The sequence below is a fragment of the Podarcis pityusensis genome, assembly GCF_964106645.2.
Source record: "Podarcis pityusensis genome assembly, chromosome: 3".
NCBI lineage: Eukaryota > Metazoa > Chordata > Lepidosauria > Squamata > Lacertidae > Podarcis > Podarcis pityusensis.
Genome location: NC_138026.1, coordinates 122,826,043 through 122,851,705, shown reverse-complemented (window position 1 = coordinate 122,851,705; position 25,663 = coordinate 122,826,043). Strand labels below are relative to the sequence as shown.

The 25,663-nt window shown below is 55.7% G+C and overlaps 1 protein-coding gene and 1 pseudogene across 3 annotated transcripts; both read right to left on the bottom strand.

Annotated features, from left to right (window-relative positions):
- Positions 1 to 561: 561 nt before the first annotated feature.
- EMILIN1 (elastin microfibril interfacer 1) lies at positions 562 to 18,937 on the bottom strand. 2 transcript variants are annotated; one of them, XM_081000885.1, is made up of 8 exons: positions 18,535 to 18,937; positions 12,049 to 12,174; positions 9,123 to 9,325; positions 6,181 to 8,166; positions 5,978 to 6,085; positions 4,550 to 4,567; positions 2,887 to 3,021; positions 562 to 1,772 (listed from the first exon to the last, which is right to left on the bottom strand). In XM_081000885.1, exons 1-8 carry the CDS (start codon positions 18,723 to 18,725, stop codon positions 1,438 to 1,440), a joined length of 3,102 nt encoding a protein of 1,033 aa, XP_080857011.1. In that variant the 5' UTR covers positions 18,726 to 18,937; the 3' UTR covers positions 562 to 1,437. The 2 variants fall into 2 exon arrangements, with proteins under 2 accessions (XP_080857011.1, XP_080857012.1); XM_081000886.1 differs by having other exon boundaries at positions 9,123 to 9,322; positions 18,535 to 18,936.
- A 4,024-nt stretch (positions 18,938 to 22,961) lies between these two features.
- Positions 22,962 to 24,311, bottom strand: LOC308473307 (glucosamine-6-phosphate deaminase 1 pseudogene; annotated as a pseudogene). The gene has a single exon. The product of its transcript is annotated as a glucosamine-6-phosphate deaminase 1 pseudogene (transcript).
- Between the last annotated feature and the right edge of the window lie 1,352 nt (positions 24,312 to 25,663).

Here is a 25,663-nt window from a genome sequence, read left to right as displayed (position 1 = left end):
TGTGTAGAAAAGTTTTCTGCTCTACGGCGCCATCTGGTGTCACAGTGTTTTAATGCACGTAGAACGTTTTTTCTTTACTAATGTAGCCGAGTCCAGGTTTCGACTCGTGTTGTTCTGTTAAAACACCACGTGGCACGGATAGTTCCAGATGGAGGACGGTGGCAGCAGTGGCTGAGGGAGACGGTGCCCTTTTGGGGTGCAAGGGAGACACCCCCCAACGTCCCCCTTGTCCTTGGAAGCCGCTGTGCCTGTGGCTGCTGTTCATTCCAAGGCCCAACGCAGAACTGCAAAGCCTCCTTGTTGTTTTTGCTCTTGGGTGTGTGGTTTATGCAATCTTGTTATCTTTCTGGTACTGAAATGCCTTTTTTCATATTACATTTGGCAGTGTGTTGTTTTGCTATGTTGTTATGAAACGGATGTTTGCATCGTTTGGCTTTGAAATGCATTCCTGCTTTCTTTGTTTAAGCGTGACATATTTTTGTGTGTGGAAAAACAGCATATAAATAAAAACAGTGAGTGAAGGAATGGTCCCCGGATGACAGAGAAAGCACAGGACCGTGGTTGGTGCTGTTGTTTTTTAAAAAAAGTTGTGTTTCTTTATTCAATAATTATATTGATAGCTGAGTTGGGCCTTTACACAGCATATACATGAAGGGTGACCCACACAGGAGACGGGGCTGGAGCGAGGCCCTTTCCTCCTCCTCTTCTTCCTCCTCCTCCGCCCACCCCCTCCTCCCTCCCCGCAGTCCTGCGAAGGGGCCTCTCTTCCTCGTCTCACGTAAATGGCGGTGTTGGCTCCTTAGGGTGGGGCTCACGTGTCTGGCCCATCCATGGCAAGCCTGGCATAACATTGGCATCTGAGCAGCTCTGCAGTGGACGTGGCGAGAAGAGGCAGCCCCAGCGGTGGCAAAGCTGTGACAGAGAGCCGAGGGGGCAAGCCGGCTGGTGGTGGAGGGCGGTGGCATGAGGAGGGAGGGGTCCTTTCTCTGGGGTACGACAGACACAGATAAATAACAAAGGGGACCTTTTCATTCCCGCTGGGCCATGGAGGCAGCTGGCATTGAGGTGGCACTTTCTGTTGGCCTGGGCAGCGGCACACACCCCCTGCCAGGCCTGGGGAGCTGAGTGGGCAGAGGGCAGAATTCTGCCTTCAGGACTCACTGGCTCCTCCCCACACTGCCTTGGGAAGAGAGAGAGTCTTGCAAGCTTTTTGCCGCCCCACGGGTGGCAGGGAGGCCGAGGGGCAGGGGGTGCCAGCAAGAGGAGAGCCTGGCGGCTGCAAGGAACACCCTCCCTGCAGTGTTGGCCCAGAGGTGGGAGGAGGGGAGGCTTGGCCGGGGCTGCAAGAGGGCAGTGTGGAGGGGTCCTCAGCTCTCCCTTCGCAGACTGGACGGAGGCGCTGCTTCAGCCAGCCCCCTTCCCCAGCCCAGAAGCCGCCTAGACCCCCAAGTCATCCTCATAGAGCAGGGCTGCGCTGAAGACAGTCAGTGGCTCGTCCGAGGAGCGGGCCAGCCGGCCGGAGACCAGGTCCACGCAGAGAGTTTCTCCGGCCTCCATGGGGACGACGAGGGTGAAGACGGCCAGCGCTCCGGTGCTGGGCTGCCTCTCGGCCACCGGCTTGTTCTCCAGGCCTTCGGGCTGGTAGCCGGCCGAGTCGCTGCGGGCGATGGCCTGGTTGGAGCGGGAGAGGACCGCCTCGATCTTCTCCCCCCGGTGGCCGGTCAGGATGGCGCTGACCAGGTAGCGGCCAGGAAATGGAGCGGTGAAGATTCCTGCGGGGGGGGGGGAGAAGTCCGTTACGGGTGCCTGGCATTGGTCCTCCCACCTGCCTTGCACCCCACCCCAAGCACCCTCCCTGGCTTTGGGAGCTCTAGTTCTTCAACCCCTGAGAACATCAGATCATTAGGAAAGCCCACTGGATCAGGCCAGCATCCTCTCAGAGTGTCCAACCAAATGCCCACCCTCCCCACCTGTCCTGTTTTACCATCCCAGATCACAGAAGGTGATGGCAGCTTCCGTTTGGATCCCAGAACGTCCCGTTTAAGACTGATACCCTGTTGCAAGTCAGCAGAGTCACGCCAGAGCACTTGCTGGGTGTGGGAGTGTTGAGGATAGGAAGAGAGGATATATTGATTCAATATTATCCTTCCTCACTCATGCTAGTGAGGTGGTAGCAGAGCACATTCCCCTGTTCATTGCAGGAAGCTGGGAGCAGCCAAGTACAACATTCCTTATAATGCTAGAGAAGACATGCAATGGAATGTTTGGTCCAGCCAGTCAAAACTTCCTGTTCCTCCTGGCTGGAGCATCCTTCCTTTTGCATGTGATAGAAGGTGGGCGTGACCTCACCTGTCCAGGTAACAAAAGGACAAGGCACGCTGCCATTCTCTCTCTTTTTCATTCCCCTTCTACGTTTGACCAGCTTCTAGCTAGGACTGCTCTGCCAGCTTCTCACTGGGATCATTCCTCCCTATGGGATAGAGCCACATGTACATATTTGTAACTAAGTCTGCCTCAGGGATCCAACTGTGAACTGATGTAAGTAAACTTCTTTTTATTGACTTTAAATAAGATTGTGGCGTCGTTATTCCTTTAAGAGGGATTCAAAGGGAACTTACCAGGAACTTACAATTGAATCTGAGATGGACTGAATTGTATAATAGTGAGAGGCTCACACGAGCCTGCAACCAGCTGTCTGCTGTGCATGTAAAAAGGGGAATGTAACTCTGCTAAGTAAAGGAACTTGCTAGCGCAAGTTAGGAAGGATATTAATAAACAACATATCCTCTCCTGCCACCCTGAACATTCCCACACACCTGTCTTTCTGAGGCCCTCCCACCCCAAGCCCCACCTTCTCCTTCCTGCGTTTCCCAACCCCTCACTGACCAGATTTCGGGTCGTAGGCGTCCCCGTCGTTCAGCAGCACCCGGTCGAAGGCGATGGTCCCTGTCTCCACGTGGCGGGCGGTCAGTGCTGCAGTGAAGGAGACCTTGGGCGTTGTTCCAGGTGGCCCAGGCAGGCCTGCAAGTGGACGGGGAGCGGGGGGTGGGGTGGGGGAGACAGAAAAACTTTCAGGGACTTCTCCCTTTCTCCCTGCATTGACCACCCACAAGGAACTGGCTCTCAAGACCTGGCTGGTTTCTGTGCTGGCAACTCACTCTGCATGCGCCTGCTTCCCTCATGACACCTGTTCTGTGTTTGTACGAATTCAGTCTCTTAGTGCACTTTGGAACTCCCTGCCACTTGACGCCTTCACGGGACTCTTTTTGGCGCCGGCTAAAAACATCCTTGCTTAGACAAGCCTGCCCAGACATTTAGAAAGTTGACACAACCCTGTTTTTAGTCTGTTTCTATTTCAACTTTTCAGATGTCTTAAATTACTGCCGTTCATTTTCCTTTTGATAATTTTATTGCTTTGTCTTTTTTGTAAGCCTATTTGATGTGATTTTCTTCTTCTTTTACAATCAAGAAATTTATAATTTTGTGAAATAAACAACTAAATAAATCAGGACACTCCCAGCCAGGCCTGTCCATCTGTCCAGCCGCTCCTCACAGCAGGGACCTGGGGACTCAGCCACATTAGTCAAAAAACAGCATTTTGAATGTGTTATAAACCTGCAACACCAGATGGCACTGGAGAGCAGAAAAAATTCTAAGCGAATCTTCCATAGCGTTTTTTTCTTTCTTTTGTTTTAACGATTGAAATTCAGACTTTTATTTGTAGTGTGTGTTTTTTCTGTGTGTAGATTCACCCCAGGGGCCATTTTGCAAGCTCCTGGGGAGGGCAGCTGTGTTGCAAAGCCCAGGTTCAGCCCCTGATCTCTCCAGAGCACAAAGACACCCTTCGCCTCCCTGGGGAGCTATTGCTAGGTAGCCCTGAGCTCACTCCAAGGCTCTGCCTGAAGTCCCAAGGCTCACCCCCCGCCCAGCTGCTGCCATGTAGCTTCTTCACAGAGGAGGGAACAGGGTATGTGGAGGCCTGGTGAGATTGTTAGGCTATAGTTCCGTTTCACCTTAAAAGGGAACAGGCATGACCGTTGTGCCTCACGTGCCTGTTTACTTCCAGCACTGATCTGCCGGGAACTTCTGTATATAGTTTTTGTGTTCCTGCTGTTTTGCTGGAGACAAAGGGAAGCAGACATGTTTTCCTCTGTTCCTGAACTATGCTGAATAAAATGCTGTACATTATGCTTACACATTTCTCTGTCCGCCTCTTCTGCTGTGAGAAGATTTACACTCTCTGCTGACAGAGCGTACACGGGTCTCTAAACGTATCTGAGGCTCGTGTCGCTGATTGATGCTTTTCCAAGGGAGACCGGTGATTGTCTGGCTGCCGGCCGGTGGCTGGAGCCGGCTGGGGGCCTGCCTGATGCCCCTGTCTCCCCGATAGTATCCCAACAGAGATGACTGGCTGTGCTGGCTGCTGGAACCCAGTGGCACTGAGAGGACACCAGTCTCCCCCCCCCCCCAGCTGCAGTGGACAGGAGCAGCAGCACCTCCACACACCCCTGCCCCCCCTCCAGCCCCCGCATCTGTGCCCAGTCATTACCTTGTTCTCCGGGGAGACCTGCAAGAGACAAGGGAAGATGGGTGAGACTCACAGGGGACAAGGGCGAGGTGGGAGGGGTCATCCCCATCCCACTTGTTAATTCATTAATTGCTATTATTGTTCTTATATTTATTCAGATCCCGCCTTTGATCCCAGGCCAGGATTCAAGGTGCCTTGCACAAATTAAGACACAGGTAAGAGATGCAAAGCGAAAAACATATCACGGATCATTGCTAAAAAGTAATTAAACGCTAACAGAATGAAAATAAATCTCTTAAGATACAGATAATACCGTATTGGCCCGAATATAAGCTGCACCCGAATATAAGCTGCACCTTTAAAATTGGAGGGGAGGAGGAAAAAAGAAAAAGCCCCCAAATGTAAGCTGCTCCCTTCCTTGCTGCTCCTGGCTGCGTACTGTGGGGGCGGGAGGGGGGGAGTTGGGCTGCCTTGCCAGCAGCCTTTCCCCTTCCTCGCTCTCTCCCTTCCAGGCCTTGGGGAAGAAGGCAGGGGACTCTGCGTGGGGCGGGCGCCGCTTTGCAGCACTCCTGGCGCTGTTTGCCCTGTGCTCTTAACTGCATTGCGTAAGGTTGTAAATATAAGCCGTACTTTAACTTTTCATGGTTGGAATTTGGAGGAAAAGTGAGGTTTATATTTAGGCCATCACGGTAAAAACAGTCCGGCACTATGACAAGCCCTTTGCTTTAAAAATAAAATAAAATAATCAGTTCCCAAATGTCTGTTGGAATAAGGGAGTCTTTAGCTGCTGGTGGAAAGACAGCAAGGAGTGAGCCAGTCGGCCTTCTCAAGGCAGGGAGTTCCTAAGATGCTAGGAGCCACCACCAAGAAGGCCCTCTCCTGCTTCTGCAACAAGCAGGCCTGGAGGTATTAATGAATGGATCTCCCAACCCCCTAGAGACAAGACTGGGTGGTCTCCAGAAGGGAGGCTGGGGGGGGTCATGTGTGGTCAACCAGGCAGGTGTGCACACCTGAGGTGGTGGAGAAGGCCTCTGGTGGAGGGGGGGCTGTGGGGTTGGCAGCTGCCACTCACACAGCTCACAGTCTTAGACGGGGCTGAGCAACCCAGCATGGGGCCGGGAAGGGGACCCCCTCCCAGTGCAGCTCCCCCTCTGTCCAGGAGAGGGCACCAGCCCACTGCAGCACATAGAGGGTTAATTGTTCTGGGGAGACTCTTGTGGCCTTCCAAAGGCCCCGATCCCCTGGTGCTCCCAGGGCAAGGAAAGGGGGGTGTTGGGACACAATGGGCTCTGGGAAGCCAAGCAACCCCCAAATGGTAGAGTTGGAAGGGATTCCCAAAGGTCATCTAGCCCAACCCCCTTCCGAGGGAGGCACAGAACCATAGGAAGGGACCCAGAGGGTCATCTTGCTGCTCCATGATACAAAAACTCAGCCTGGCCAGCTGCTCACCTGGAGGCCCCACAGAGCCAGTCCTTCCGTCCTTGCCAGGGGGCCCAGCTGGGCCTACGGGCCCCTGCTTCCCCATGGGACCCTCCAGTCCAGGGGGCCCTGGAGGTCCTGTGGATGGAGAAGAACATTAGATGTCTAGGCAGAGACAGAGACAGAGGCAAGAGGCCCCCCCTGCCCCCTCCCGTCTGCCCCAGAGTCTGTACCTGTGAAATCCTGCACGGTGAGGCCGTGCAGCTGCCCCTGCAAGGTCTGGAGGGAGCCGTTGAGGGTGCTGAGCCGGCGGTGGATGGTGCCCAGCTGGCTGCCGTGGATCTTGTCCAGGAGGGCTCCGTGGGTCTGCAGGGTCCCATTCACCTCCCGCAGGCAGCCCCACAGGGCTGAGACGTGCTTGTCCAGCCCCTCCTTGATCTTGCGCAGGCTCCCGGAGACGGTGTCCAGCCTCTCGCACGCCCCCTCCAGCTTGGCCAGCCTCTCCGCCAGCCCCCCGGAAGCCCGCCGGCAGTCGGAGGCCTCCACGCGCAGGGCGCCCCCAAAGCGCTGCACCTCGCGCCCCAGCACCTGGAAGCGCTCCTCGCTCTCACTGACGTGCTCCGTCACCTCCTGCTGGACCCGGTTGATCTCGGCGATGATGTGGTCCTTGGTGGTGCCCAATTCGTGGATGTCCGTCTGGTGCTTCTCCACGGTGGCCTGCAGCCCGGCCAGCGTCTCGTTCAGGGAGCTGAAGCCCAGGATGACCTCCGACAGCTCGCCCTGCAAGGACTGCAGGTGGACGCTGGAGCTGCCCCCGATCACGCTGAAGCCGTCCAGCGGCCGGGAGGCGTCCCCTGCCTCCTTGCCCAGGTCAGGGCGCCGCCCAGGAGGCTGGCAGGCGGCCTGGCAGACCTCCACCTCGGACCGCAGCTGGCCCACCTCCTCGCGCAGCTCGGCGCACTCCTGTCCGCAGGAGAGCTGCTCCAGCCCCCGGACCTCCTTCTCCAGCTCCTCCAGGCGCTGGCGGGTCCGGTTGGCCTGCAGCACCAGCTCGGGGGGCCCGGCACTGACAGAGACCACCATGCGGTTCTCCAGCTCGCCCACCTCCCCTGCCAGTCGGCTGAGGGCGTCGCTGTGGGAGCCCACCAGACCCTGCAGGCTGCGCAGCTTCCCCGAGACGTCCAGCTGGTGGAGATTGCTGCCCAGGACGCGCAGCTGCCCCTCCGTGTCCAGCAGCCTCCGCTCCAGGTCGCTCAGGATGGTGCTGATCTGAGAGTCCTGGTTGCCCGCAGGGGTGCAGATCTGCGTGCAGGCGTGGGCCGTGCTGTGCACCCGCTCCAGCGCCCCCTGCTGCTGCAGGCTGCTGTCCTTCAGGCCGCCCACGTCCCTCGACAGGTTGGCCAGCGCCCGCCCCACGTGGCTCTGGAAGTCGTTCAGGCGGGAGAACACCGAGTCCAGCTGGCCCTCTGCCCGGCGCAGCCGCTCATCCGCCCCTTCCAGCATGATCTGGAGGTCCCCAAAGTGCTCCTCCAGGCTGCGCTGCGTGGTGTTGACCCTGCTCTCCACCTCCGACATGCGCCGGTCCACGCTCCACGGAGGCGGCGGGGGTGTCCTCTGCCCGGCCAGGTGCTCGCTGAGGGCGGAGAGGGCCTCCGTGACGGCGTCGAGGCGCCGCTCCACCCCGCTCACCCTGCTCTCGGCCCGGGCGCAACAATCCTCGGGCGGCTGGGAGGCCAGGCGGCTGACGTGCTGCCGGACGGTGTCCACAGCATCCCGGTTCCGCTGGTCCACAGAGGCCACCAGCTTCTCCAGAGCCCGCATGCGGTCCTGGTCTTCCTCCCGCTGCTGCCGCAGGTCGAAGATGCCCGTCACACAGGAGGAGCAGGTTTCGTGGATGGTGCGCTCCACCTCCCGCAGGACCTCGCCATGGACGTCTGTCCCGCCTCCCTGGGCCACCCCCTGCCCGTTCTCGTGGTTGGAGATGCGGTTGTCCAGGCGCTGCAGGTGGCGCTGGATCTCGTTGAGGGTCTCCTTCATTTCCGGGTGGGCGGCTGCGTCCGCCGGCTGCTTGCCGTTCAAGGAGGACTCGACGGCCCGGCGGACGTCCTCGGCCAGTTTGGTGTTGCTGGTCTCCATGGTGGACTGCAGGTCCTGCAGCTGTTTGCTCAGGTGCTGGACTTTCTCTTCCAGCTGCCGGACCTTCTCGGAGTCCCTGTGCCCTGGGAGAGGAGAGAGAGAGAGAGAGAAGAGAGCCACATCAGGACACCTCCACTCCGGTCTGTCACCTGGCAAAGCAGCTGCTCCACCCAGCAGGGAATCAGACCCTCTAGGGAAGGGAACTAAGCTACACTGTGCTGATCCTGAGCTGCTGGTGAGCTCCCAGCTAAGGTCTTGCAAAGATGCTTTGAGAATGTGCAGGAATGGAAACACCTGGATCAGGAGAGACAAAATTGGGCTCAGCTCCACAGACCGAATTTGCTAAATGCCTCTTTCAAAGCTAACCTCCAAGCTGAGGTTATGAGCTTAAATCTCCCAAGAGTTGGTCAGCCTCACATAACCAACATGCCTAAGTTTAATTAAGGCATGAAGGTGTTAATACCACAGAGTAATCTGTCCTGCCAGGCTTAGCTAACTCCACTTCCCTTATGGCTAATCAAACCTATTGTTCTGCCAGTCTGCTAGTGAAGAGGTTTGAGTTGCTCCAGCTCAGACCGCATGGCTCTCACAAGCCACTCTTCAGTTCCTATGCCAATAATTTAGGAACTTTCACCACTTTCTAACAGCTGATTTTTACAGCCTGCGCAGCTTCTCTGAAGCACATGGACCTGGCCATTAACAAGTGTGTGGTCTCTTTCCTTTGCTGGGGGGAGAGGGAAACTTTGGAACTCACATTAAAGGGCATATTTTAAAGGTCTAAGAGCTGGGGTTCTCTCACCAAAGCGTACTTGCCCCAAACTTAGAGCTCTGCATCCAGGAATTCTCTTTTATATATATAATATTTTTCCTTGACCCAGTACATCTCGTGCCACCGGGGTTGGCACTGTGACATTGGTGACTTGGCCTGCAGTGGTGGGGGGAGGCGAGGGTCCTGCCCAGTGTGTGGGTCCAGCCCCCCGCCTCATCCTCCTGGGTTGGGGTGGCAGAGCATCTTCCCCCTGGATCCTGCCCGGGGTACCTTCTCCGCCAAGACCGCTGAGCGTGTTGCTGAAGCCGGAGAGGTTGGGACGGACGGGCTGAGTTCGTGGGCGGGGCGTGGTGGGCGGCACCCCACCTTCGGCGCAGTCGTCACCCGAGTAGCCGGGACAGCAGCGCCACTCCATGTCCGAGACAGTCTTGTAGGCCACCTTGTAGCGAGGGCGAACGAAGCTTCGATACCTGCTGGTTGGGAGAAAGAAAAGCACTGGTATCCGGACTGGGACTGGGACTGGGGGCAAGGGGTGCTCTGGGTTCCAGCCACATGCCCAGGGCAAGGAGCAAGTGTGTCAGATAGCTGCCAGTTAGGGATTCTTCAGCTGTGATTCCCTTCCAACTCTACAATTCTAGAAAGCATTGGAGGTTTAAAAGCAGAGCTTGAGTGGCCTTCTGCCACAGATGCTTTAACGGTGGTTCCTGCTTTGCAGGGGGTTAGGCTACCTGACCTTTGGGGGTTCCTTCTGTGGGATGTGACATCACAGAAAGCAGTCAAGTACAACATTTCCTGTTTGGCCAGAGTGGACCCACAGGGGGATGTTGCTCCAGCCAGGAGGACTTCCTGTCACACCTGGTCTGGAGCAACCTCCCCCTGCGTGTGACCAGGTAGATGGGCGTGACCCTGGGAGACCCCATAAAAGGGCTGATCTTGATGCCGCTCTCTTGATGCTCTTTTGCTGTCTGCTGGCCCTCAGCCAGCAGCACATGGGCTCAATCCTCTCTTCTGTAATTACAAACTAAAGTCTGCCTTCAGGATCATACTGTGAACTGGATGTAAGTAAACTTCTTGTTACTTTTAAGAGAAGACTGTTGTGTCTTTATTCTTTTTAAGAGGGAATAAAAGGGGAAATTACCAGGAACAAATCCATCCTGGATAAGCTAGACTGGATTGCTTAACTCAAGAGATTCTAATGAATCTACCAACTAGTTTCCTGCAATATACAGGGGAATGTACTCTGCTACCAGCTCACTAGCATGAGAGAGAAAGGATGATATTAAATCAATATATCCTCTCCTACTATCTACAACATTACCACACCTTCCAGTTCTACAGTTCTATTACTCCAGGCATGTCCAAAGTCCGTTTTGGGGGCCTATTCTGGTCCATCAGTCGATTTAATCCAGGCCCCATGGAAGTATATGTCCTGGGGTGAAATCCTAAAAAACAACTTCAATCCTAAAAACAGCTCAACAACTTTGGTCGGCCCTCACGCATGTTCACTTCATTAAATCTGGCCCTCTTTGAAAAAAGCTTTTGGTCTGGTCTAGTGGGCCTCCATCTGTCTTGAGAGACAATGGAGTATACCTCTGGGGGTGAAGTAAAATCCCTGCATTGGGAGCACTAGGATGCAAGCCTGGGCATTGTGTCTGGAGGTCCTGGGCTGCCCAGATGACAAGACCCCCCTCTCGGCCTCACTGATGGGGGCCAAAGGAAAGCAGAGCAAGAGGCTGGGCTTGGGCTGCAGGAGTTGCTGGAAAGAGGCTCACAAGACAACATCCAACTGCCTCAGGGACTGGATTTCTGTAGGGTTTCGCTCCTGAGCCTTTTCTACTCCCAAAGATATCTCACAAGGCAATGGAGGTTTAGGATCAGAGCTTTCATTCCCAGTAGCCCTGCCAGTTCAAGAGGAAGAGTCTCTGTAGAGCTGGTCCCGTTGAGAAGGTGACTGGAGTGTAGTGATCAGGTGGGACTGCTATGAGGAATTATAAAAAATATGGAGCAAGCCATTTGTGCCAGCAATGAAAGCATTGCGTTGACTGGGTGAGCCATTTTGATATGATTTCTGATCAATCCACGCCTCTGCGTCTCTGTCCTATTTCTCTGCCTGACAGGCACACACAAGCATTCTACACACAGGCCAGTTGCTTCACCAGGCATCCTGGGCCATAAAGATAGAAGGTAGCTCTGATGTAGTTTAATCTTTAGGTAGATGTTAAGGGCCAGGAAGAGAGTTCACAAGGAAATACTCTTTCCTTGCCATCCTTCCTTCCTTTCCTGCCTGTTTATGACCTCCGGGGTTTTGCTGAATGCATTCCTCTAGTCCTGTTTTATTTACTCTCAAAGCATGTCAAAGTGCAAGTAGATAAATAGGTACCACTCTGGTGGGAAGGTAAACAGTGTTTCCGTGCACTGCTCTGGTTTGCCAGAAGCGGCTTAGTCCTGCTGGCCACATGACCCGGAAGCTGTACGCCGGCTCCCTTGGCCAATAAAGCGAGATGAGCGCCGCAACCCCAGAGTCAGCCACGACTGGACCTAATGCTCAGGGGTCCCTTTACCTTTATGTAAGCATGCTCAAAGTAGTCCTTGTAGTTAACAGGATTTCTTCTGATCTGACTTTGTCCCCATGTGGGGTTTTTTGAAATGCTCAGAGGAAATCTGATTGGTTCTTACGAACACTGTGTAAAAAGTTATTTTGTGAATAAAATGACCTGGGCCGGAGGGTGGGGAGAGAATTATTACACGCACCCCTCCCAGAATCTTGCTGGTCAAGCCTCATGTGTATTTTATTAATCAGAGTCCAACCCTTCCTTGCTTTGGGAATGCTACACTGGAGGGTCTGGACACTCTGCCCTCCAAATCAGCACAGCAGAGGAGAAGGCCAGAGAGTCCCTCTGCAGGCACTGACTGGCAGACGCAGCTGAAGGAGCCGCATCCTCCTGCAGTCCTGAAGATGCCCACCAGGGGGCAGGCGACCCCCTCCCCACCCGCCTGGGCCATCTGGCTCCTGCTGGGCAGCCTCTTCCCTTGATGGGCTGGGCACGCGCCAGGCAGCAGCCACAGGCATCCGCCGCCCCACCCCATCTGCCCACGGAGGCCGTGACCCCACAGTGCCCCACCCAGGCAGCCAGCAGCAGCACAGGCCACCAGCAGCCCTCCGTGCCCCCCTCCAATTCTGCTTCCCCACACTCACGTGATGACGCGGGGGCACTGGAGCTGCCCCCAGACGCACGGCTGGTAATCTGGCTTGACGTAGGTGTCCACGCCATCCTCCACGACGCAGCTCACGCTGCGAGAGACCACGTAAGCGCACCAGTTCCTGCAGCAGAGAGAGAGCGAGAGAGACTGGTTGCAGGAAGCACTGGGAAGACCCCCCTGCCCCACACTGGTTTCGGTCCAGCCGGTAGCAGCAGACCCAGAGCCGAGCCCCACGCCAGACCTCCACATTCCAGGACGGCCTCTGTTGCAGGCGGACACGGAAGGCAGCGATGAAAAGGAGCCAAGGTGCCAGAAGCCCCGGGTTCAGTGCCAAGGCTTCGCCCTCCGAGAGGTTCTCTGCACACACGCAGAGTGCGCTCTGCTCCCAAACCCCACCCTGACCACAGAGAGCTGAAGAACAGAGGAACAGAAGCGTCGCTCTGGTGGATCAGGCCCATGACCCATTGAGCCCAGCATCCTGTTCTCACAGTGGCCAACCAGGTGCCCCCCTGGAAAACCCACAAGCAGGATCTGACCACAAGGGCATCACTTCCCCCCCCCCTGTGGTTTCCAGGCATTCAGAATCCTCTGGAGGCAGAGCATAGCCTTTACGCTGACACCCCTCTCCTCCATAAACATGTCTAATCCTCTTTTAAAGCCATCCAAGTTGGTGTCTCCTGTGGGAGGGAGTTCCATAGGTTAGCCCTTTGACTCCAACCCACTTGGGATGGAAGAGCTGAGCTGCTCCTGGAGGCTTTGAGGCAAAGAAGCACAAGCTCTTTTTCGGAAATCAAATTCCAGTGGCTCAGGCCAGGAGGGAAGGGAGGTCAGCCAAAGGCTGGTGCCTTGGTGGTGCTCTCTCCTGGACTAGGAAACACCTCAGCAGAGCCGCATCCTGGCCATGAAAACCCACGTCTGGTCCCTCCCTGTTCCCATGCTCAGCTAGTCTCCACACCCACCAATATTTGCATCCAGGGCTTCAGATGCACCTCCAAGCTTAGAACACCACAGAATCATAGAATTGCAGAGTTGGAAGGGACCCCCAAGGGCCATCTAGTCCAACCCCTGCAATGCAGGAATCACAACCCTGACAGATGGGACACCCAAACTTCCAAAGCCCTAAGTATAAAGGTATGGTAAAGGCCACCTGGACGGTTAGGCACAGTCAAAGGTGACTGTGGGGTTGCGGCACTCATCTCACTTTCAGGCTAAGGGAGCTGGCCTTTGTCCACAGACAGCTTTCCGGGTCATGTGGCCAGCAGCACTAAACCGCTTCTGGTGCAACGGGACACTGTGATGGAAACCAGAACGCACAGAAACGCCGTTTACCTTCCCGCTGGAGCGGTACCTATTTATCTACTTGCACTGGTGTGCTTTCGAACTGCCAGGTTGGCAGAAGTTGGGACAGAGTGACAGGAGCTCAGTCATGGGGATTCGAACTGCCGACCTTCTGACCGGCAAGCCCAAGAGGCTCAGTGGTTTAGACCACAGCCTCAAGCAGGATGCAAGCGCAGCAACAGCAGCCCCCAACTGTGACCCTCAGCAACTAGTATTCAGAGACATCAGTGGAGAGATACCTTGGCCTTGATGTGGTCCAGGATAACCTGTTGTCCCCCTCCCTCCCTGTTTTCGCCCAAGTCCTCTCCATGGGCCAGTGGAGGTGGACTAGTCCTGCCTTACTTTCCTTCAACAAATCCCACATCTAACCCCCCCCCCCCCAGTTCTTTTGCATCTGAAAGGCCAAGAGCTGATTGCTGTGGCTTTTTGTGCAAATGGGCAAGAGACAATTGGGTGGGAAAGTCTGAAAAGGATCTTTCTCTCAACCTACATTTGCCATCTTCTGTTGCTTCAACACTAATTATGGAATTGTAGAGTTGGAAGAGACCCCAAGGGACATCTGGCTGAAACCTCCCCCCCCCCCCCCCGCATTGGACAAGGACATGAGAACTGTTTCATTGTTGTTGTTATTGTTTAGTCATTTAGTCGTGTCCACCTCTTCGTGACCCCCTGGACCAGAGCACGCCAGGCCCTCCTGTCTTCCACTGCCTCCCACAGTTGGGTCAACCTCATGCTGCTAGCTTCGAGAACACTGTCCCACCATCTCGTCCTCTCTCGTCCCCTTCTCCTTGTGCCCTCCATCTTTCCCAACATCAGGGTCTTTTCCAGGGAGTCTTCTCTTCTCATGAGGTGGCCAAAGCATTGGAGCCTCAGCTTCACAATCTGTCCTTCCAGTGAGCACTCAGGACTGATTTCCTTAAGGATGGAGAGGTTTGATCTTCCTGCAGTCCAGGGGACTCTCAAGAGTCTCCTCCAGCACCAGAATTCAAAAGCATCAATTCTTCGGCGATCAGCCTTCTTTATGGTCCAGCTCTCACTTCCATACATCACCACCGTTTAATTAGGTGGCTCTTAATTCCCACCACACAGTGACTTAAACTTCAGAAGTTCCTAGTTGCTGCTAGGATGAAAATATTAAGCGAACGTTTTTTAGAGAGCTGAAGGGAGCATGGAAGAAGGTTGGTGTCTCACGGCGCAGGACTCTCTTCCCTGTGGCCAAAGAGTTCCAGGAGGTTCTGGTCTTAATTCCAAAACCTGCAAAGTCTATCTGACCACATGCAACAGGCTCATTCTAAAGAAGATGTACCAAACACACAACACCATGTCTCTTTCAACTTGCTAAACTCAAACCAGACGCGAAGGCTTGGGAACCGACCAGCTGATTCATGACAAAAATGACTTCTTGGTCCTGCACTCTGGATCAAGCCCTCCCCGAACCCAGATTAACTCCACTCCTTCTTCTGCTTAGTGTTTTACAAAGCTCTGCTAAATTAATTAATTAGAAAGAGAAAGGTTTCTCTTCCCTCTTTCATAACACTAGAACTCCTAGATCGTCAATGAAGCTGAAGGTTGGAAGATTCAGGACAGGCCAAATGAAGTCCTTCTTCATGCAGTACAGAGTTAGACTGTGGAACTCCCTGCCACAGGAAGCAGAGGTGGCCACCAGCTTGGATGGCTTTAAAAGAGGATTAGACAAATTCATGGAGGAGGAGAGGACTATTAAGGGATACCAGCCACAGTCAAAAGCAGCAATGCTTCTGAATCCCAGTTGCTGGAAACCGCAAGTGGGGAGGATAATAGTAATAATAATAATAATAATAATAATAATAATAATAATATTTATACCCCGCCCTCCCAAGCCAAGACCGGGCTCAGGGCGGCTAACACCAAGTATAAAACAATTAATTAAAATACAACTTAAAAACAAAATTAAGTACAACATTAAAATGCAGCCTCATTTCAGTGGAAACTCAAATCAAAAAAATTTTGGGGATGAAAATGTCAAATCTTCACCAAGGCCAACTATCCAGACTGGTCCTACCTGGGCCAGAAAAAAGCCAGGGAAGTCCCCAAATAGGAGTTCCATCACAGAAGGAGAAAGGAAAGAGGGGAAGGGGATCAAGTTGCTTCCAAGCCAAAGGCCAGGCGGAACAACTCTGTCTTACAGGCCCTGCGGAAAGAAATCAGATCCTGCAGGGCCCTGGTCTCATGAGACAGAGCGTTCCACCAGGCCGGAGCCAGTGCTGAAAAGGCCCTGCTCTGGTTGAGGCTAATCTGACTTCCTTAGGGCCCGGGACCACTAGGCTGTTGCTATTTATGGACCTTAAGGTCCATAATGCCTCTCTTGTGCTCAAATCCTGCTTACAGGTTTCCTACAGGCGTCTGGCTGGCCACTGTGAGAACAGGATGCTGGCCTAGATGGCCCATTGGCCTGATGAGAAGGGTCCTGAGCAGAGGGGAGATGGGGCAAGGATGGGGCAGAGACATCGGAGTGGAAGTTCTTCAGAGAGCAGGCCCCACTGATACAGCCTGGGACTTCGCTCAGAAGGGGTTGTCCCACGGGAGCAGGGAAGGCGTCTCCAACCCGCTCCCGTTTCTCGGAGATGGTCAGGATCTTGAGCAAGAGAGGATGTGGCTTCAGCTGGGAATCTCCCTTTGCTTTTCTCCACGGGATGAAGGCAGCTCTTTTCTGGCAGAGGACGCATAAAGGGGGGGCATTGCTCCACGGCCACCCCCTCCATCCATGCGCAATTGCAGCCATTGGGGGCTGGTCCATAGGGGGAATGGGGCCCTTCCCCACCTGCCCTCCGCCAGCTCCTGCCTGCTCTTTCCTTCTGCACTTAGATATATCATCTTTTTTTCTCGAAGGATCTCAAGATCTCTTCTCAATTAATCCCCACGACAACCCTGTGAGGAAGGTGAGGCTGAGAAAGGAAGGGACCGGCCCACAAGTCACACCCGGTGAGCTCTGTGGCCGAAGGTCCTAGTCTGACACTCTAACCACTGCACCACAATGGCTCTCACAAGCCCTGGCCTCTCAGTGTCCTCCTCTGCCTCCTTTTGGCCCTCCTAAAAATCAGTTGGCCCCGCCTCTCATTGGCCCAGGCTCTGCCCACCTGGCCTCTCCACCTCCCCCCCCCCAGTCCCAATGGGCACCAGTCACCACCTGGTCACGGCTGGGTGCTGGCAGAATTGGGGCTGTTGCGGCCAGGAGACATTTCCTGCCTGCCTTGGTCTCCCTTGTCCAGGGACCTTTGATCAGGGAGGGGTGACCTGGCTGGGATGGGCGGGGGGGGGGGGGGACACACGCAGCTGGGAAGAGGCCAGAGGAATTGCCTCCAGGCCTTCCGAGCTGACCCTGATCTGAGCCAACATTAAGGCTTCCCAGCAGCTGGTTAATATTTGCCGGCTTCACCTCCTCACCTTCCCCGCTGCTGTCTCACAGGAAGTCCCCTTTCCAGCATTTTTGCTGGGTGAGCCAGGGCTCAGCCCCAGAAGGCTTTCCGCGTGGAATAATCACAGGGGGCGCCTCTGAGGGTGTGCAGAGTGCTTTTCCTGTACCGCAGCCACAACGGGGGGGGGTTAATTTCGTGGGTGGGGCAGCCCCTCGCAAGCCTCAACCCAGCCTGTGTCTCTGACGCTCTTTCTCCATGGGGGGGGGGGGCGTCTCACAGGCGCCCCCGGAGGTATCGCCCTCATCCTTTGGGGATTTCTGGAGGACGGTTCAAGCCCCTCGGCTCTGCCTAACCTTTGAGGTCCGAGACAGTTCGACTTCCGTCTAGCTGCTATTTTGGTTTCAAGTCTGCGCACAACCTCCTAACATTGTTGGACTCGCTTCATTCCTTTTAAACAATTTATACTGCTTGGCTGAAACTGTCTCGAAGCAGAGGGCAAGAAACGAGACACGAAAAAGGTAAAACTATAAAAGCAGACTTCAATTAAAATGCCTGCTGGATTTTTATTTTTTTTTAGAAGTCTTCAATAGGTGGCAGAAGTTCAACAGGGAGAGTCTGACCTCATCTGGAATACAATTCCCGGTGAACACAAACCCTGCGCTGGAGCCATGGCAGGGGTGGGGGTCTAGCCGTGACTCCCCTGGAGATCTCAGGGATCTGGCAGGGGAGCAAAGGATCGGGTGCTCCTCCTGGTCCTATTCCTGGCTGGTTTTACCTGTTGCTGCAGCAGCGCTACTCGGAGGGTCTGTAGAGCTGCCTTGCATCCCGTCGCGAATCCATAATCTCGGGAGCCCCCAAACCTGCCCACGAGGAGGGGCCTGGCGAGGAGAAATCTGGGAAAGACCCTCCCCCTCCCCCGCTCCTGGGTTGGTCTGGGAATCTCCCGGAGTACTAAGAAAGACCGAGGGGGGGGGTGAAGGTGGCCTACAGAGAAGAGCCCCTCTTTGGCGGCATCCCGCCCCCTCCCTTGTTGCTTTGCCTATATCCCCGGAGGCGATGCTGCCGCCGCCGCCCCCCACTCCGGCTGTTGGGGTTGCAGCCTCAGACTTGCAACGTGCCCCACGTGCCCCCGCCCCACAGACTGGCTTTCCCGACCACCCCCCTTCTCCCAAGCCTGGCACCCACCCAAACCTTCGCCTCGCCTCTCCCGCAGAGTCCTTCAGGGAGTCTCACCCCCCCTCCCACCCCCGGCCAAGCGCCCCGGGGCGCGCCGTCCCCTGCTCGGACTCCGAAGCAGCCACGTCCCAAGTCCCCGCGGACACGCCCCGGCCCCGCACCCGCAGCCCATCCCCCACCGCCCGGGAGGAGCCTGGCTCGGGGCTGGGGGGGCATCTCTTCATGGCGACGGGTTCTAAGGCCTGTTGGCACTACCCCGCCCCATAGAGCCCCCACCACCCCCTTGGCAGCACAAGGCCCTCCAGAGCCCCTGGCAGGAGCTGGGGGGGGGCGTAGGATGTTCAAGAAGCCCCGAGCCCTGCTCCCTCTTCCCGCCCCCTCGAGCTGGTCCGGGACTTCCAGCCTCCAGCGCCCCTGGCTCTCTTGGCGGCTGCTTGGCATGCAGAAGAAGCCCGCGAGGGAGAACCTAGGCGAGCGCGGCTGCCAGCCAGTGCAGGCATCGTGGGGCTGGCTGCGCCCCTGGCCCGCTTCTCCCTCTCTCTCGGCCTCTGCCCCCCTGCGCGCCGGCTTACCTGTGGCGACTGGCCACGCGCGCCCCTCCGTTGGCCGCCTGCCCGGCGCCCTGGACGTGCGCAGCGAAGGGCAGCCCGGCGCCCGTGTAGAGGCTGTAGCGGGGCGGGTAGTTCATGGTGCCCGCCGGCCCGGCCAGCAGGCCCCACCAGAGGCAGAGCCACGAGGCGGCGGCGGCCCCGGGGCCGGCCATCCTGCTGCTTGGGGGTCCCGGCGAGGGTGGTCAGCTGCGCATGGCGGGGCCCCCCGACGCCAGCCAGCCCGGGACTCCCTTCTGGCCGCTGCGCTCGCTCTGGGCTCCGCCTGGGCGCGCAGTGACAGTTTTGCAAACTTCGCACGGCTAGCGGGCTGGCTCACTCCCCCCCGACTTCCTGCCTGGCCGGCCTGGGCCCCCCCGCCCCGCCGCCGCCCATCGCGGGCTTCCCCGCTCCCTCGGCCCGGGCTGGCCTCGGCTAGCCCCCCAGCTCGCCCCCTCGCCTCGCCAGCCAGCGCCCGGCCACCGCCAGCAGGGGAGTTTCGGCCGCTCCTTCGGGCCGCCCCCTCCGCTCCGCGCCCTCCTCGCTGCGGCTGCCGACATCTGCTTCTCGTTACTGTCGGGGCCGGGAGGAGGAGGGGGTGGGGAGGAGGCGCGGGGAGGGGGCGGGCGCGGGCCGGCAGCCAGCCCGCACGGCCCCCGGGAGGACGCGCGGCGCGGCTACCGAGCGAGGTGCCTGCCACGGGGCGGCTGGCCACGACCCACCACGCCGCGGGGGCCCCGTCGGAGCAGCCCCGCCGCCGCTGCTCCGGGGGGATTCCTGGCCCCCGTCCCACCCCAGCCGTCCCACGTCACTGGCCAGGAGAGTTGCCAGGCAGCAATCCGTCTGGACGGTCCCAAGGGGTGTGTGTCACGTCTGAGACAGGGAAGCCTTTGTTTCTTAGACCTCCCCCGGCTGGTTCCTGCCCGCCAAGATCGCTTCTGGGATCTCTTTCATCCCCATCGATCCCTCGGGGACAAGACCCCGGCCCTGAAATAACCTCCGTCCATCCCACGCCTGTCCAGCCAGGCTCTCCCGGGACCCCAGCCCCACCAGGCGCGAAGACCACGAGGCAGGAAGGCAGGGGTCATCCCACGGGGGACCTCGGAGGCCTGCGAGAGAGGCTGACCCAGCTCAGGCTGCCAGGAGGCTAAGCGACGCCCCCCCCCCAATTCCCCAGGAAGGCCAGTCTTCTTCCTGTGAGGTGAGGCAGCCCTCTGGAGCTACAAGTCCCAGTGCCCTTAGAGAACTACGGTTCCCTGGGGGGAGGAAGCCATGTCCTTTAGAAGTATGGCATGTAGACAGCCAGTCTCATATTGAGAGATAAGAACAATTGTGTTCCCCACTGTCTGGTATTCCAAGGTAGACTGCCCCTGGGCATGGAGGTTCTGCAATCGATATGGAGAGCCAATGAACCAAAGAAGGTCCAGCATCCTGTCCACCCAATGCCCAATGCCTCTGGGGAGCTGGCAAGCAGGACCCAGGCCTCTCCCTGCCCTCTCCAGCAGCAGCAGCCGTTGTTGTTGCTGTTATACCTCCCTATACCCAGAGGTCTCAGGGCAGTTCACAGCGCTAGGAATAGGCTCCCTGCCTGGTCAGTGTGGGCAAGGCTGGGCCAGGAGAACCAATGGGCTGACTGGGCAAAAGGGCAGCTGCCTGTGTTCCTGCGCATGCCAGGCCCTGACCAGAGGTCAAAGGGTCACAATGGGCAGAGTGGAGCAGTGTGTGCTGTTCTGTTGGAGCATCCGAGCCATTTAGAGTCAAATCTTGAGGCCCCTTCCAAGTCTACCATTCTGGGATTGCAGGCCCAGTCTTGGGAAATGGGTTGTTTTGAGAAGAAAGTCACAGGGACCAGCGGAGTCAAGCTTCTCTCTCTCTCTCTCTCTCTCATGGAGGGGGCTCTTTCCCTTGCCCCAAACAGCCCCCCCCCAGCCCACTTGCTGCTTGGCTCCTCCTTGGCCGCAATTAGCTCTTGGCTCTCGCTGGCCTGCCTTGCTGCAAAAGTTCAGGGGGAGAGCAGGAGAAGGCCCGGCAGAGCCAGTGGCCCCCACTTCCTCTGGCCTCTGGAGCTGGGGGGGGGGAGGCAGGGGGGGGAGAGAATGTGCAGGCCAGAGGCAATCCACACACCACTCTCTCTGCTCTGCCAGCTGGGATTTGCCAGTGGACACGACTTCAATGTTTGACTTTTATTGTGGGGCGATGTGATGTTTGGCCTCAAGGGAGGAAGCAGGAGAGGTGTGTGTGTGTGTGTGTGTGTGTGTGTGTGTGTGTGTGTTGCGCGCCCTGCTTGGGCTGTTATTGCGCAGGGAGCAGGGCTTCAATCTCTGGCGGGGCTTGCCATAAAATACCTCCGCCCTCCTAATGGCTTTTGAGACAGGCCCCTCAGCTACTGTTTGCCGAAGAGCAGGAGGAAGGATCAGAAGTGAGGAGGAGCCGAGGTGGGGCGGGGGTTGTGGGCCCCGTTTCCTCCCCACCCCCATAATTTGATCACTGTGCATGAGTTTTTTGGGTGAGGGGCTAAAGTGATCTCCCAGATGAAACCCCCCCTTATCAAACCACACCAAGTCTTGCCTTTTCTCTTGGACAAAGGACTTTCCATCAGCCAGCAGGAGGTTTGGTGGGTGCTGCTGTTCCCTCAATGTGGGGCTGACCCTACCATTAGGCAAAGTGAGGCAGTTACTTCAGGCGGCAGTTCCTAAGGGGTGGCAGCAGTCTCATCTTCATCCTTCACCTGCGGGCAACAGGTGTGGTGGAGGAAGTTGCCCCATTGACAGAGCTGATTCAGCTGCCAGCCTGGTTGAATTCTACGCAGGGGCTGTGGAGACGCCATCTTGTCCTTCGCCTCAGGCTGCACAAAGTATTGGGCAGGGCCTGCCAGCATCAGTGTGCTTCCATGCTGGGGGAGTGTGTGTGTGTGTGTGTGTGTGTGTGTGTGTGTGTGTCTAATAACCGTGCAAGAGACTTGCAATGCTGTCAAAAGCGGCAGTCCCAGGATCGCTCCCTGATCTCAGGGGACTAACAGAGAAAGAGTGAGAGAGACGGAGAAATATACTCTTTGCATGCTCAAGTGCATCCTTTTAGTTTGGAGCATTGAAAACAGCATCACGCAGGAATCCAAGTCTGTTTCCTAGTGCTGTGAAGCAGGGTTAGCCCTGAGCTCAGAGGAACCAGCAAGCAGAGACCCCCCCACCTCAAAAAAACCACTCCTCCTGCACTACAGCCAAGAGCTGTGACGGGTGGGGGCCCCTCTCTCCTCCTCCAGCGTCCCCTTGAAGACCCCTCGGTCACATGTATTACATTATGCCTCCAACTCATGATGCTCCCTCCCCTGCCCCCCCCCCCCGCCTGCCCCATCACCAGAGCTTGGAAGTTCATTTCTTTGCATGCTGTGGGGAGAAGTTCAGAAGGGAAGGTGGGTCTGGGGGAGGGGAAGGCGAGGAGGGCAGAGTGGCTTTGCAGTGAGTGGGGGGGGGTCTTGAAGAAAGTGCAGCTGCCCCCCAGAGCCGTAGCTAGGTGATCTTGCACTCCTGGCAGAACCGTCCAAAAAATAGGGAAAAACAGGGCCCCCACATATCATATAAAGACCCTCTATTTAAAACCTTTTCTTACAAGGCAATAATCAATATTTTTATTTATAGGCATATTTATGGACATATTTTTAAGCCAATTTTGCTGGGGGGCCTCGTCTACACCCCTGGCAGGGGCCTTCCTCACCACCCCCTAACTACGGCCCTGCTGCCCCCTTCCTCTGTGACCCGACTTGGACAGCTAAGGTTCTGCCCCACAGGTGTCACATGACTCTGACCCCGAGACCCCCCACGAGCACCACCAGGGAGGAGAACCTTGTGTGGGGCTGACTGCATCCTGTAGAACAAAGGGGGCTTTGTGTGTGATGCCCCAACGCAAGCCCTGCATCTGCCTTCTGAGACCGACAGCAACCCAGGCGACCCCCCCATGGACTGCCAAGTGGTTGGGGCCAAGCAGGTCAATGGCAGCGATACCCCCCTACTCGCCAGGGTGCCAGCTCTCCCCCTGCATCTCCTTCCTGCTAGGGATGCCCTCCATCCCCACCCCAACTGTTATGTACTGAGTTGAATAGGATCCAAAAGGCAGCAGTCTGATTGGTCCTACACAATGGGCCCCATGTGATTGGCTAATTCTGGGATTCACCTGTAGGCCAATCAGGTTGTGGATTCACTTCCACCTTGAGCTGGGTTGGGTGGCTCCTGTGGACCAATCAGACTGCTGCATTCTGGACCCTATTGTTCTAGGACCAATCAGACTGCTGCCTTTTGGATCCTATTCAACTCAGTGCATAACACCGACACCTTGCCTCAAATAGCTGGTGGGGTGTGTGGAGAAGACCCCTCCTCAATGTGGTTCTACTGGGAAGCAGGGAGGACCCAAAGAGGCTATTTGGTTGTTGGTTTTTTTAATGTACGGATGTTAATGTAAAAAAAGATGAGTAGCAAAAGCTCCACATTTTCACGTCCCATTCTTGGTTACAGATCATCTTTTAGTTATGCAGACAGATAACATGTTCATATTTCCTTCTCCGTAACCCTTAAGTTATGCAGTGCTCTGTTAAGGAGAAGAGACAGCCTCGGTTTCCTCATTTGGTCTTTAAAAAGGGGCAAACTGACAATTAGTTCCATGGTGCAGCTGCATCTGTTGCTACTGCCTCACCATTGAGAAAAGGACATTTTCCAATAACGTGCTTTGCTGCAGAGCGTTCCTGAGATACAGAGGCAGGAGGCTTTCAGCCAGCTCCACCTAAGCGTAAGGACCAGTTGCTCTGAATCGTAAGAGGCTAGTCCTTATACGGCTTCTTGGACTGCCCTCTCCCGGCTCCCATTTCTTTTATGCTGTATAGTGGATCCACAAGCTTGTTGTGAACCAGCATCAGACCTTGAAAGTGCTTCACGGTTTTCACTTTAAGCTCCAGCGTGGCGTCTTCATCGCACACAAAGACAGTGCGGGGATGTTGCTGGAAGGCGGACACAGTCCACATGTGGCTTACCCCTTCCTCAATCGCCTTGTACAAAGCAAACGCCTTGTGGGCTCCTGTGATCAGGATCATCACCTCTCTGGCGTCCATGACGGTGCCCACTCCAACGGTGAGTGCCATGGTGGGCACTCGGGAGAGGTCTCCACCAAAGAACCTGGCATTAGCCAATATGGTGTCCATAGCTAAGGTCTTCACTCGGGTTCTGGACACCAGGCTTGAGCCGGGCTCATTGAAAGCAATGTGACCATCTGGGCCAACACCTCCAACAAACAGCTCAATTCCTCCAGCTTCTTTGATTTTCTCTTCAAAAGCCTCACATTCCTCTTCCAGGTTTGCTGCCTTTCCATCCAGAAAGTGGGTGTTTTCAGAGGAGATGTCGATGTGCTTGAAGAAGTTGTTCCACATGAAGGAGTGGTAGCTTTCGGGGTGATCCTTCGCAAGACCCACATACTCAGTCATGTTGAAGGTTTTCACATATTGGAAAGAAAGATCTCCGTTCTTGTAATATTCTATTAGTTTCCCATAGCATCCTAGCGGAGTACTTCCGGAGGGAAGTCCAAGGGTGAAATATTTGCTTGGACCAGGACTAAACTGGATGATCCGATTCCTAATGTACTTTGCTGCCCATTCGCTGGCTTGAGCATGGTCCTCTAGAATGATGAGTTTCATGCTCACCGTTCTGCTACAGCCCTGACTTCTCCAGTCCACTCCTGGCCCGCCTCCTCCTTGAGCCGAGAGAGAGGCTCCTTGGTGACATCACTTGCGCCGCAGTTCACTGCTGTGGAAGTGATGATGTCACAGAGCAAAGAAGAATGATGTCACTGAATATATATCCAGCCAGCCTGGCTGTTATCATTGGGAGGGTTCTGCCTGTGCTTGTGCATAGAAGGCCCTGGAGACTTTCCTCACAACAGTTTGTTGTTAGTTTATAAAACTATATACTGTACCACTATATCATAGAAATACTGTACGTCACAGTGGTTTACAACTTTATAAAGCCATAAAACCATATTGTTGTTGTTGTTGATTAGTCGTTTAGTGGTGTCCGCCTCTTCATGACCCCCTGGACCAGAGCACGCCAGGCACTCCTGTCTTCCACTGCCTCCCGCAGTTTGGTCAAACTCATGTTTGTAGCTTCGAGAACACTGCCCCACCATCTCATCTTCCATCGCCCCCTTCTCCTTGTGCCCTCCATCTTTCCCGACATCAGGGTCTTTTCCAGGGAGACTTCTCTTCTGAGGAGGTGGCCAAAGTCTTGGAGCCTCAGCTTCAGGATCTGTCCTTCCAGTGAGCACTCAGGGCTGATTTCCTTCAGAATGGATAGATCTTCTTGCAGGCCATGGGACTCTCCAGAGTCTCCTCCAGCACCAGAATTCAAAAGCATCCATTCTTCGGCCATCAGCCTTCTTTATGGTCCAGCTCTCACTTCCGTACGTCACTACTGGGAAAACCATGGCTTTAACTATAGGGACCTTTGTTGGCAAGGTGCTGTCTCTGCTTTTTAAGATGCTGTCTAGGTTTGTCATTGCTTTTCTCCCAAGAAGCAGGCATCTTTTAATTTCGTGACTGCTGTCACTATCTAGTAAAATAATAAAAACTTGCCTTTTTAAACTATTTGCTTGCTGGACATCCAGTACTTAAATGAATAAAAACAGAGCAGTTTTAAATATGTAGTTTAAAATAGAGCAGCAAAGTGCATCGCCTTTTCCCTCTCCCTCTCCCTCTGTGTCTCTCCACTTTCAAACTTGTGGTCCAAGCTGCCAGATCTAAAGGGAGCATTCGTCCTCCCTCCATTATGATGGGGGGGGGGGTTTAAGGAAGGCCATGCCCTGAGGCTGGGACTTATTACCGCCCCCTGAGTTCCTGGGGTCCCTCAGCCTGTCTGCATGGAGACTGCCACATAATCCCTGGGATGTGGCTGATTGGCAGGAGGGGGGTGGGCCTGCGCAAACCAGCTTGGAGGGGCAAGCAAGGCAGCAGCTAGCATGTTCAGGGAGATCAGATCCTGGATCAGCATAACATGGGTGGATCTGGGTGGAGCGCCTGAGTCAACAACAAAGCAGAGCTTGCCCTCCGCAAACAGGCAGGCGGCAGGAGGGGGGGGGAGCA